The sequence below is a fragment of the Mercenaria mercenaria genome, chromosome 7 (assembly GCF_021730395.1).
Source record: "Mercenaria mercenaria strain notata chromosome 7, MADL_Memer_1, whole genome shotgun sequence".
Lineage (NCBI taxonomy): Eukaryota > Metazoa > Mollusca > Bivalvia > Venerida > Veneridae > Mercenaria > Mercenaria mercenaria.
In genome coordinates, this window is record NC_069367.1 from 16,835,698 (window position 1) to 16,849,765 (window position 14,068).

The window sequence follows — 14,068 nt, forward strand, 5'->3', positions numbered from 1 at the left end:
AGCATTAACGCTATATGTAACAAGGAATCGTATAATCTGCAACTTATGTGTTTTTTTATGACCAATATGACTTCTGGGATGTTCCAAAGACTTGTATCGGCGTCGGCGTACATATTCTTTGGATTGCAATTTTAATGAGACGAAATTTAAAAATATATTTAATTAGTACAAAATTAAACTGATTTTAAGAAATCATTTCGAATACATTCTTGTACATCAATATAGAACAAAGAAACAAAATTTGCCTATCTGCTGATCAATGTAAATAAATTAATAATTTACAGTCATGAGAAGAAACATTGAATCCTAGCTATAATATATTGTTGTGTCGTCAACAAAACTAAATTAAACAAGCTAAATTTATAAAGCCAGAGATAAAAACTGAGCTATTTGTTACCGGTCTTTTGACGAAAATTTGAAGTTGGACGTTTCCAGGCGGCATTGCTGCCTTAATAATACAGATAATGCAATTCCATAATGTCAGCTGTAGGTTTGTGTTAGGTGTTTTGTTTGATATTTTCCACTAAGCAATGCAGTGGGTATTAATTGTGTAAGACAAAATGTACTTTTTACAAACATAGCAGTCTGTTTACAGATGTCCTTGACAAGTTAGTGTATATATAATAAAGAACAACTGCTTATGGAATAAGAAATTCCAAAATGAGAATTCACATGAAGGAATTAACAAAGCACATTATTTGAACGTGAAATGTGCTCCTATGCTGTAAGTTGTTAATGCAAAATAGTCTTTTGTTCAATCCACATAATCAGTAACAGGATCTTTGTATACTGCGGCATGAATTTATATTAATATACAGATATAAATTATACATCATTTAGAAAGTCCCTAATTGTGGAAGAAGGATCTTTATTAAGTTTTTAGAGATCTTTAATAATGTACATTTGTGGCAAAATGTGTTTTCCCACTGTAGAAATCAGGCAGTCACAGTTTCGAATGTTTTTAGAATCTTACAAAATGTTTGCTTGGAAATGTTGCTTTAATGCTGACTATGATTTTTTGGTTTTGATGTCGAAAATGACTAAAACTTACAATGGGAACACTCCCACCAAAATCATTTTTGACGATAAACTCAAAACTATTGAATTTTATTTTAAAAAATTAACAAGATCTAATTACCATCCTTGGAGATAATTACAATGATATCTGTTGTAAATGGTATCGTCTTATGATCAAAGAGAAACCGAAAAAACATAGGTAAGGAAAAGTTGACTAAAGCAGCAGGCAAATGTCTAAATTTTACATTGCATGAGCTTACAAGCCTGGTCGATAATATTAATCCTTTTAGATCTGGGCAATAGCTGCAACCTAAGTCAGCACACTCGTGTCCCAAACTGGCAAAAATGAATGATCAAACCATTTCCAAATTCTCTCTCTCTGTATATATTATATATATGAATATAGCAGCTCAACAGCTTTTTTTTCCGGCTTGCGTTAACGGAGCTCGAACCTCCGGGATTAGAACCCCAAGAAACATATTGCTGGCAGTAATTATCCCAAGTCTCGAATGTTAAATAATGAAATAAGCACATAAAGTCTAATTTCACTACTTTAGATACGTTGATATAATTCGTATTCCGCTAACAATCTTTAAAATTAAATGCCACTTAATATGATAATAAACTTAAAGACTGCGATATAATTTATATATCTTTTAAGCGATGATGGGCTGAAATGAGGCATAAAACAGAGTTAATTGTTGATGTAATTGTTTTAATTCACCTATTTGTTCTATTTACCTAACACAAGGAACGTGCATTTTCCAGTTGTTAAGATGTGTGTAGTTTCACATTTAAATTTAGGCTAAATGATGGATTCGCCATTATACTAGATAACAATTATGGGGAAAGGAAATTCATCTATTTTCTTCATCTTTGCGTGAGTGGGAACTAAACTGGAAGTCTGAATTGCGGAGAAGTTTTGATTGATAGGCTACGAAAGGTGTAACACGGACAGAAATAACACGGAGAACTAAATAGACCAAGCAGTTAGCAGTATGAATAATAAAAATAGATTAAGACTATAGTAAGTAATGAACGGTTCGAAGTTTTCAAAGTCTGAGCACGTAAATCAATTCTGGCTTTCTTTTGCAGACACCTAAATAATTTCAAAAATTACTGAAAGACGGATAACAATTGAAGTAGCATAAAAACCATCTAATTACATTTAAAAAATATATTTTTGAACTGCAAAGTATTATAGCTATAACAGGGGATGCTAGCTAATTTATCGGTCATTAAATCTATAGCTTAATTGCAAATAGCATTCAACGGCATGATATTACAACTGAAGTGCTTAATTACAATGTCATAGAATTACACCGACATACTGTCATAAGTATATACTATTGCAACGGCATACGATTACATAGATGGTTAAAACAATTTTTGCCGTAAGGCCGTGAACATATTCGCGTTAGCTAGATAAATATCGCAAAAATTATCAGATTATCTTAGTTAATGTTTGCTATATTTTTTCCAGTAAGATAAATATTTTAACACAAATAACAGTACCAAAGAGTGCCCAGAACTGTCACTAGTTATTTTTCCTTAAAACATTAACTGGATATCGCGTTTTCAAATAATATATTGTACATGTTCTTTATTGTTGTTGTTGTTTTGTTGTGTTTGAAGTATCCGAAATAATTTAACTTTTATTCATGATATAACGACTTCCCGTATTTAACGGCGGGGGAAAACCTCGCGTGCATACGCAGAAGAAGTTAGTAGATTTTTCACGTGGAAGAATTCTACATTCCGGACCGTGTTTGGATCGGACACAAACAAGTGATTTGTGGTTGACGCTCTCAACTAGCCGTCAACGGACGCACAATAATTACATACATGTGTATACGTGGGAACGTAAATCAAGTCACAGTATTGTTGTTGAAATACGAATAAATATCCAACTGCATACACACAATAACTATTAAAAGGAAAAAAATATTTATGGCAAAATGACATCACGATATAATCTATATTACCCGACAAAACACGAATTTTTAACCAGTTACAACTACTTTTTTTCTCATTTTCCTTTAAAATTTGATCATAATTTTTGTCTATAATTATATGTATATTTTTGACAGGCTAATGTTATGGTGAAATCAAAATCATATGAATCTTAAAATCTACAAAAGGGCAAAAATATCACCCACCGCTAACTAGCTAGTTGGCTGAATCATCCAATATCAGTATACAGGTAGTCTTTTTAAAAGGAGTGTATATGATTGAGTTTTTTAATGTCTGTATTTCTGCCGATTCTTTATTGATAGTAATTTCAGTTTAAAGAAGATATTCTGTTTGTATTTTGATTTAATTTGGAGAGAAAAAATGTTGATTCCAGTATGTGCTGAAACGTTATCAAAACACTGCACAATGCTTACGACGTTAGCATAGCTTAATGTGACGGGGCATGTCAAAATGGACTTTACAATTCATTTTTTACTTATATAAATTCAGCACGCATTGGGAGATATCTAATTTTATATAAAAATGATAAAATTTCATGGGTTTTTTTAGCAAAAAAAAAATCTTAAGTTATCATAATGTGTATTATTGGGAATGTTTTAACATTTTCAAATACTTTTAATATCAAGAATTCATGCATATAAACAAAGCCAAATTATAATTCGATTGTCAGGAAAATATATAAAGTAGGACAATAAAATGAATGAATTGTATACTTACAACCATTTCACACCCGAGCAAAAGTCCATCCAGAGTAGTAACGTGATCGCCACGTGCACGACAAACATGCCTGCGTTCAGCTGCATTTTCATACTGGTGACAGAAAAAAATGTTCCAGTATTTTTCTTCTTTATCACAATTCAACAATTTCACACAAATACAGTAATAACACAGAACGTCTCCCAATTCACTTGTCGTGCATATGAAAGACTGTTGTTGACTCTGTAAAAAAAAACCAAAACTATCGTTCAGTATTGGTTTGATCACAGAACCGTGCAGTTTACTTATTGCATTAAGTAAATGCCTAATTAAAGTCGCGTGCACTTCCTTTCAACACTAGCACGATAATTATTTTTTTCCACTTCGAGGTGTGAACGCGAACATTTTTTGGCGTTTTCTTTGGGCGCTGGCTTCAGAATGACAGATGGACATAACTCCAAAATATTCCTAACCAAACGGCCCCATTTCAACCACAGATGTGTGGTAATAGGAAAATTGAATTTTATAAGTATTTCACACAATATGTATATAAATCAGATTAATTCATTAAAACAGTCACTTCCTCATAATAACTCTAGGGCAGTCTGTTTACAAATTCCAGATAGTTTCTATAATGATATAATCTAACATCAAACACTTTATGAAAACAGACTTTAACACTTGCATATTCTTTATTTTTCCAGATCCTTGTTTTTGTGTGTCCTGTACATGGATGTTTTAACCACCCAATGCTGGAGTAATCTGCATTTTTGTCTGGTTCACATAATTACCAATTTTCATTATTTTCAGGTGATCTTTACCTTGTTGTTAATGCTCAGTCAAGGTCAGTATACCACTGTTTCTGCGTTCACTAATTAGGGTTGCTTTCAAATTAAATTATCCATACACATTTACGTTTTAAAAAAAAACAGTGACATCTTTTTTTTGTAATACATAATTCAAATTCATTACTTTAAATATAACGAGAACTGTTAAAGTGTAAGTAATTATGGTCCATTTGAAACTTCCATTGCATAAATTCATCACAAAACTCCATCAAAAATCCCATTAAAATTCGTAGATAAGTATCCTTTAAAATGTTTTCTCCTGTTTTCAATTTTCATCATCCATTCACTGAACGGTATTTCTTAAAATAAACGTCTAGTAATCTAAACATTGCAAAATACCGTTTGATTTATCAGCAGAATTGACTTATAATATATAAACCGATACATTTTTTGTTAAAGACAGTTAAAGTAAAAGTGTTTTTTTTTGTAAAGTCTGAAACAAAGCTTCACATTTATCATTGTGCAGATCTCTTGCTATTGTAACAATACGAACGTGATTATTATATCCTTTTTTTTCATAGTTACCGAACTTTGGAGTTGTTATTTGTAACTTTGAAAGTTTCGACTGATTAACACATTGCCGGTAGCAGATTTCGCCGTTTATCAACGATCACTGGTAAGTTAGTTATTACCCACTGTTAACAAAAATATTTTAATATGATTTTAAAGATGTCTAACCGTCTATATAGTCACACAACTGATGTTACAGGGTTTTTTTTCACTATCATTTCCTTCATAGAAAAAAACAATCTTTTTATTTTTTTCGATATTTCTCTTCATTACCATGATACTGGAAAACACATTAACAGTCCACGAACGTTTTCATGTCCTCTTCAAGTTTTAAACTGGTGTTCTGTAAATAGAGATAATACAGATTTAAAGACTCACAATGGTAATAAATTTTTACGACTTTTCGCCCAATGTTAAAGATAGTGGGTAGGGAACTAACCGCTGGCGAAACATAAAAATCGCTGCACATAACAATAGATGCGCTGTTTGATTTATGAGTGATAAATTTTGTTTCTACATTGTTTAATAAAACCCGACAAAAAGGTATTAGAGTCATAAAATTTCATCCTATTTTAAACAGTGTAATAAAGTTTGGAGTTTAAAAATCAGAATTTCAGTTCAAAACGTTTTGAGAATTTAACACATTAGCTATGTGTCGCGTATCTATTTTGTGTTTTCGATTTATTAATCAGTTTCAGACGTACTTGGTTAAATTTTTTTTGACTGACGCTTAAGTTTTGTCAAATCACGTACAAATACACAGCAGATACAATTCATTTGATATGAATAACAGCTGAAGAAAACTTAAAAGAAAAAGGCATTATACAACGTATGCACATAAAACATCTCCTTTTTGCCAATGATTGAAGCGTATCAAAAACTAGTGATTTGTAAGTGTATAATCACAGTACATAGCAAAATCCATATAAAATTCCAAAATTACGGTGTAAGATGAAACATACAATCTATTCCACAGAAAAGTCTGAGAATTGCTTGAAACCGTCATTTACATAGCGGCGCTTGGTAATAAACAATCCATGACTCCTCCCTTTCACAAGTATGCGTTCATTCACCGAGATCAACAAACATCGTTTAGTTGCAGACGACAGTTGCGAATTTCGCGTTAAATATCTTCTTATTGAAAATTTTGGGGATAACAATAAGATTTGATGAAACCATTAATTTAAATCTTCAATTTTAGTCTCCGTTGTCAGAAGTGTTCAGCCACAATAAGTTAAAAAGATATCTTCGCTGTAATTGTTAAAGGCCGCAGAAATAAAATACCTCTTTTGTCCAATCAGACACATTTTTTTTAAAGATTTTCTTCTTTAAACTTGGATTGATAATAAAAAGACATGTTAAAAGTGTCAAAAGTGTTTACCTAATACTTTTAAGAAGGACATCAAACTAACCTATAAAATATTTTATTTACTGTTGAAAAAAGTTTGTAGCGTGAAAATGCTATGTACATAAACAATTAAGGAATGTTCTTTCAGCAAAGTTTCAGATAAAACGTCAATTTAACACGTCACGTGTTTAAAACGGTAGTCAATCTGCTAGTTTTAGGATTTTTAATTGCTTTCTTTGGAGTTTAATTGTCGAGTATACATTATGTTTAAAAAAGATATCAACACCTTTGATCCATAGAAAAAGTGCGAATTTATTTAACAAGTAACACGTGTGTGTTTATGCAACAATAAAAGAATCGTATGTTTAGTAAATATGTCGAATAATTGAATTTTAAGAAAATAATTCGTCTGAGATGAAACTTTTTTTTTTTTATTTTTCAGTCTATGAACTGCGTTAATGCATGTAGACTACTGATATAATTGTGAAGAAAGTTTAACGCTCATTTGAATCTATGCAGCCTTACTAGGAAAGATACAATACCCGCCCTGATGACAAACGAAGAATTGCTACCTTTGTCTCTTGCGCGATTCAAGCCCAAAACCCAATGCCTTGGCTGCCCAATATGAATACTATTAATTTACATTTTTTAGTATAAGCATGTTAGAGAAACCAACTTCTTTGCTGGCTTTCGGTTTTTTGTTTTTTTTTGGTTTATAACTATAGAAAATTAGATATTACATTTTATATCAGAAAAAAGTAGAAGCTCTCAATGCCAAGACAATCTTCTATTCGATCCTAAATTAAGCATCAAACCGTTTTAGATAAATTACTCTTTAAGTATTCAAGAAGTAATTTTATGAAGTATAATTTTATGAATTTATATTAGTCATAACGTTTCGGGCTTTTTTGTTGTTGTTATTTCTTATTTTAGTTGTTTTATTACCATTTTTCATATTTAGTATGAAGTATGCTACAAATTTACGCTTAAATTTAGGACAACATACATTTTATCAAACACATATAGAAACTATATTAGATCAATTTGGTTTATGTTTACATTGTAATCTTATCATTTTAATCATCTTGAAAAACTTTTTGTTCAAAACCTATAAAAATACAAGAAACTGCTATTAGCGATGAATACCGTTTGATTAAAACTCGCGCAATGTACTAAAAATGTCACGTGCGTATTTAGTACGGTAAGTTATGTACCCAATCAAATCACCGTGCTAGATTACGATCAAATCACGTATAGTTTAGTCGGGAATTTATAAGGTCAAGTCAGGGGTTTATTAAAGATTGCCAGATATCGAAGAATAAAATTATCGTAAATTTTGTTTCTCAAATATCAAAACTGACTCCCAATATATCCTACAAAATATATTAGTTTAGAAGCAATTAAGCATATTTCTAATGATCTGGCATTTTATTACCACCTGTCACTAAAAAGACTGTATCTTAAATAAGAATATGTATTTGTTGAATTTTAAAGTTGTCTTCTTGCTTTCATTTGCTTCTAAACTTTACCAAAATTCAAGCGCTTCTCTTGCGTTATAGACAGTTGAAGTGCAAATGCAATATCAACGTAAACCAGACGCATGAAGAAGCAACTATATAGAAGTTTCTCGTAACCGTAACGGTCATTATTTTTAAAGAAAGAGGATTTCAATTTACTTCCAGTTGATAAAATATATCTTCAAAATGTCAAATATATCAAAGTTTGTATATCGATATATGTAATACAAATTGAATACAGATATCTACATATTTTTAGAAATAAGCTTAGTAATCGTGGTCCCATGTTCAAATTAAAAAAAAAAAATATCTGAATAAAAACGACGTATAGATTTTGTATAAAAATTAGTTAGCTAGTCTAAAATTATGTAACAGAATCTACACATATTTCGGAAATCAAAACACATGAACTGTAAAAGTTTTCTTGCCTTTCAGCCGCCACTGGTCAAAACTTTGACCCAATGGTTCTTGTCATTTCCACAAAGAAACTATTAGAGGGATCTTTAGAAGTACACGAGGCATTTCAGACAATTTACGAGCAAGGAAAAGAACAGCACTCATTTTGTAGCCAAATTTCAATAGAACAGTTTCGTCTCGCAGAGGTGCAAGAGGAACAACAAACTTTTGTTCTACATGATCCAGAAATCCAGCCTCGTTCAAGTTGTAGATCTACAAGTATTTATTATCAGCCTATAATTACAAATGAAACATTCTTGCAGAGAACTGTGGCAAGTTCTTATCCAGCAAATCTGGTGTAACCTCGTATTTTACGTCATTGCAGAACGAACGAAATACCACAACCAACCAATAGAAAATTCCAAACAGTTTCGTGTCAACGAACAAAGCCGAGATAGTCCGCATTGTCAGCCTTCATTATCTTTGTAGAATAGAAACCACCGATGCCGAGGGTTTCCGTAATCAGCGTTCCTATCTCATTAATATCGACAAAGAATTTCAGATATCCGACGGGGTGTGAACGAAGGCTGAAAGTAATTTCTATCGCAATATTTTTCAACTTAACATTTTTTGCATATCTTACTTTATCCGACGTAACAGATTGTATACTTAGAATTAATTTCCCGCCGGGAATAGTTCATGCCTTCATTTTGAGACAGACGGCCATCTTGTGATGTAATCTGACGGCAAGTAACATTCACAAAATGTATATTTTCTGGATAATAGCGGAAACAATCAAACATGAAAAGTGGGTAATGCTGAAAGCTAGGAACTGCACAGGCGTTTTGTCGAGAATAAAGGACAAATGTCTTTGATAATACAAGCATACCCAGCTTTGTAATACATAAAGCCGTACTATTAAGCCCGATTATCCCCCTTGAAACGGAGCCAAAAATCGATATTGATTTTGCTCTCACAGAAAATTTCTGCAAATAGATTATAGAGACTTTTTTTAATCGGTCCAGGCCCGGCCGGTTGTCATTTTTTACCACATATCACTATAAAGTTCAGTTCTTCTACTATAGTAATATAAAATATTACATTTTTATTGTATATCTTCTTGCTTCCATTTTCGTTTAAAACCTAAAACCTACAATCTCAATCTACTGTACCGATAAGGGGTGTAGTTTGCTATAAGCCCTATAAATTTACATTAGAATTTTATAAATTCGCTTTTTTTTTTAAAGTTAAGAAGCAAATAAAACACATTTCTAATAATCTGACATTTTATTACCACCTATCACTAAAAAGCCTGTATCTTAAATAAGAATATGTATTTGCTGAATTTTAAGAAATATGTTATCTTCTTGCTTCCATTTGCTTCTAAACTTTACCAAAATTCAAGCGCTTCTATTGCGTTTTAAGAAATGATTATTTTTTTCGGTGTTCATGCGAAATGAACGACAGGATAGGATCGGCAAATCCATGAATCGCTCAAAAGACACGAGAGCGGTAATTACCAGTAATGGCTTAATTAACAATTCGGGTAGACATGTACACACACGAGGAACACGTTATGGCATTAATGAACAGTTTCCGGAAGAAATCGAGAAAAAGCGGCGTGAACTTTATCCTCTTATGCGATACTTCCGTGCACAGAACAAGCGGACTGTACTTGTGCGCGACAGGTTGTTCGTCGACGGTAGGGAAGTAAGAGCCGGGGAGGTTGATATCTCCCAGGAGCAGAGAATGCCACGTGGACCGTCAACCGGAAGCAGAGGCCGCGGACGCGGGGGCGATCGGCGACCCCAACAGCGGTGGACCCCATCTCAGCCTTCCGGCGGTAGAGTTCAACCCCAAGGATACGGCCGGTCACCAGGCACCGGAAATGCGACCGACTCCACGCACCTATAAGGGGGCCGTGGTGGACTTTCATACTCTTGCCTCAATGTTTGTGGCTTAACAGCAAAACTGAACATCCCTGAATTTGTCAGTCATGTAAAGTCTGTTGATATCTTTTCTTGTTTTGAAACCCATTGTGATGATTTTGATCTAATTACCATTGACAATTATGATTGTTTTCTTAAAAATCGTTCTCAAATAACATCCAAAAAGTCCGGTGGTATAGCAACTTTTATTAAGAAAGATATTTCAAAGTTTTTCTCTATAATCACAACTGAATGTGAATATATACAATGGTTTAAGCTATCTAAAGCTGTTTTTAATGCTGACGAAGATGTAATATTCGGTGCAGTATATGTACCCCCTGAAGGTTCAAAATATTTTAATCAAAACCTACTGGATAATTTTTATGCTGAGATTGAAAACTTTAACTCCAATAATAAGTACGTGATATTACTTGGAGATTTTAATGCCAGAACATCTAATATTGCAGATATTGCAGAAGTAGACCAAAGACTATTTGAATTTATAAATATGGACACGTCTGATATTTTTGAAATTTATTTGCGTGAGAAACTACAAAATAGTAATATGTGCTTTGAACGTTGTTCTCAAGATAGTCATGTTAACCGTTTTGGTAGATTATTGACCGAGTTTTGTCGTGCTAATGATTTTGTTATATTGAATGGAAGGTCATTTTCTGATAAAATTGGACACTTTACGTGTAAAGATACGTCTGTTATCGACTATGTAATATCATCGTGTGAGGCTATTTCTTTATTTAAAGATTTTAGTGTGAGCGAATACTGTCCTTTAATCTCAGATGTCCATTGTTGTATAAATTTTAAACTAAATACAGAATATTTCAATGTTAACCAATATGAGACAGGTAGTGAGAAAATACGTAAATGGGATAATAGTAAGAAACAAGATTTTATAGATAATATTAATATGCATATTATAGAAGATGCGTTTCAGAGACTCTGTGAAAACGATGCGGATTTTGACCAAACTAGTATTAATGAAATAGTGAGTTCTGTTGATTATGCTTTAGTTGACTCTGCCCGCAATACGTTTGGTATATACAGTAATATCCAATCAAAGGATAAATGCAATAAGAAACAGTCTGCTAAATGGTTTAATGATGACTGCAAAGCAGCTAGGAGTAACTATCACAGATGTAAACGCAGATACAGTTATGTTAAAAACAATGATACTAAAACAGAATTGTTACAGTCATCAAAAAAATATAAAGCTATAATAAGAAAATCTGTTGTAACACATAAAAGAGAAGTTAGGAAAAAAATTAGAAATATGCGGAGTAAGTCGCCGAAGGAGTATTGGAACTATATTAATAGTTTAAATACAAAAAGTAAGCAAACTAATGCTAACCCTGACGCCTTTTTTGAGTTTTTTAAAAATTTGAATGCTAGTTACGATAATGCAAATGAACACGTTGATGCTGATTTTCCAAATGTACATATAGATCATAATCTTAATGACGAAATTACAGTTGATGAAATAAAAAAGTGTGTAAACAAATTAAAGTCTGGTAAGGCCAGTGGCCTAGATAATGTATCAAATGAATATATTAAAGCATCTTGTGATATCTTGATGCCATTGTATCAGAAATTATTTAACAAAGTATTTGATACTGGGTTAATCCCAGAATCTTGGCTAGTTGGATCGATTGTACCTATTTTTAAAAATAAAGGGGCAAAGGATGACCCGCAAAATTACAGACCTATAACAATTCTGAGTTGTGTTGGAAAATTATTTACTGCTGTGTTGAACAACAGACTATCAGAATACCTAGAAACTTATAATTTGTTAAACGAAAACCAAGCTGGTTTTAGGAAAAACCATTCAACTCTTGATCATATTTTTGTCTTACACACTTTAGCTGAAGTTTGTAGACGTAGAAATAAGAAACTATTCTGCTGTTTTGTTGACTTCCAGAAAGCCTTTGATTCTGTATGGAGAATTGGTCTTTGGAGTAAGTTAGTGTGCTATGATATAGATGGTAAAATGTTACGTATTATAAAAAACATGTATAATGGCATAAAATCATGTATTTCTGTTAATAATAAGTTGTCAAATTTTTTCCCTTGTGCAAGAGGTGTGCGTCAGGGTGAAAATCTTTCACCGATACTTTTTTCTCTGTTCTTGAATGATTTGGAAAACTATTTGATGGAACATAATAACGTAAGTGTAACTATATCAGATGAAAACTTAGATATGTATTTAAAATTAATAGTTATACTATACGCAGATGACACAGTTGTCTTTGCAAATTCTGAAGAAGATCTCACGTCTGTATTACATACTTTTAATGAATATTGTACAATATGGAAGTTAGATATTAATTTTGATAAAACTAAGGTTATGGTTTTTGGTGATCGATTTCATAGAAATAGAAATTTTGTTGTTAATAATCACCAGATTGAAGTTGTAGATACATTCAAATATCTTGGTGTGGTTTTCTCAAAAAATAGAAATTTTGCAACAGCTAAAAAGCATATTGTTGAACAAGCACGAAAGGGTTTATTTAGCCTGTATAGAAAGATAAGAAATTTAGATTTATCAATAGATTGTCAACTGAAACTATTTGATTCTACTATATTACCCATCTTGACTTACGGATGTGAAGTCTGGGGGTTACTCAGATGTTAACTTGTTAGAAAAAGTGCATACTGACTTTATGAAACACATATTACATGTTAAACGTAGTACTCCACACATTATGCTTTATGGTGACCTTGGTAGATACCCTATTTGTATAGCTATTAAAAAGAGGATAATTGGATTTTGGTATAATGTTATTACAAATAATGATAAACTATCGTCTTTTATATATAAATTTATGTATTCGGACTACATCAGAAACGACAAAATGTATAGTTGGTTATCATATGTAAAATCTATTTTAGATGAATGTGGTTTAGGTTATGTATGGCTTAACCAATGTTTCAATGGTTCTAGAGAGCTTTTGTTAGCTAAAATTGAAAAATGTCTTCAAGATCAGTATATGCAAACCTGGCATAGCAACGTTTTTGAATCCAATAAATGTTTAAATTACCGTATGTACAAAACCGAACATAAATATGAACATTATTTTGATGCACTATCACCATACTATGTTCAGACAATTGTCAATTTTAGAATGTGTAATAACCATCTACCTATTGAAAAGCTAAGATGGGCAAATATAGAACGTAATGACAGAATTTGTAATGTTTGTAATTTACGAGAAGTAGGTGATGAATTTCACTATTTATTTAAGTGTACTCATTTTAATCAGCTACGCAAAAAGCTAATTCCTGAACGGTATCTAAGAAACATTAATTGTATAAGTTTTGACTCTTTGATGAATGAAAAGGATGAAAATATTCTTTACAAGTTAGGCAATTTTTTAAATGCCGTTATGAAACATTTTAAGAAACCACCCGGCAGGCAACATACCACATAATTTAACTTTTAACTTGAAATAGTGTAGCTCAACTTGTTTTCTACCACTGTTAAGTGTTAACTTATATTACCTTATCTTTTGCAATCTGTATTATATACTACCCGCAGCCTGGTTAATATGTTTGTAATAATTGAATTATTATACCTCTTATCTCATTTGTATGTGCTGAGTGTACTAATAAACTGTAAAAACACATGTAAAACTTCTTCTCTATATCAGTGTAATTATATTTTCATACATTTTTAATTTGATAAAAAGATATTTTGTTCGAACGTTCTGTTCAGAGCTCACATTCTCTATATGATACAAGATAGGGTCTTGTAGAATTTCTTGTTTTGATTATATGTCATCCCGTCCTGTTTTCCTGTAAAACAGCAACTATGTAGGACGC

General features: G+C 32.0%; 1 protein-coding gene across 3 annotated transcripts in view; it reads right to left on the reverse strand.

Moving 5' to 3' along the window:
- The window catches only part of LOC123554831 (protein Wnt-11b-2-like), a 69,215-nt gene that overhangs the window by 26,691 nt on the left and 28,456 nt on the right, over positions 1-14,068 (reverse strand). Inside the window, exons 1-2 of one of the 3 annotated variants that reach the window (XM_045345190.2) lie at positions 6,008-6,165; positions 3,709-5,388 (exon numbers count right to left, since the gene is read on the reverse strand). In XM_045345190.2, the coding sequence (XP_045201125.1) occupies positions 3,709-3,800 (92 nt within the window). In that variant the 5' untranslated portion in view covers positions 3,801-5,388; positions 6,008-6,165. Of the gene's footprint in view, positions 1-3,708; positions 5,389-5,956; positions 6,166-14,068 lie in introns of those variants that run through there. The other 2 variants (XM_045345191.2, XM_045345192.2) reach the window with 2 other exon arrangements.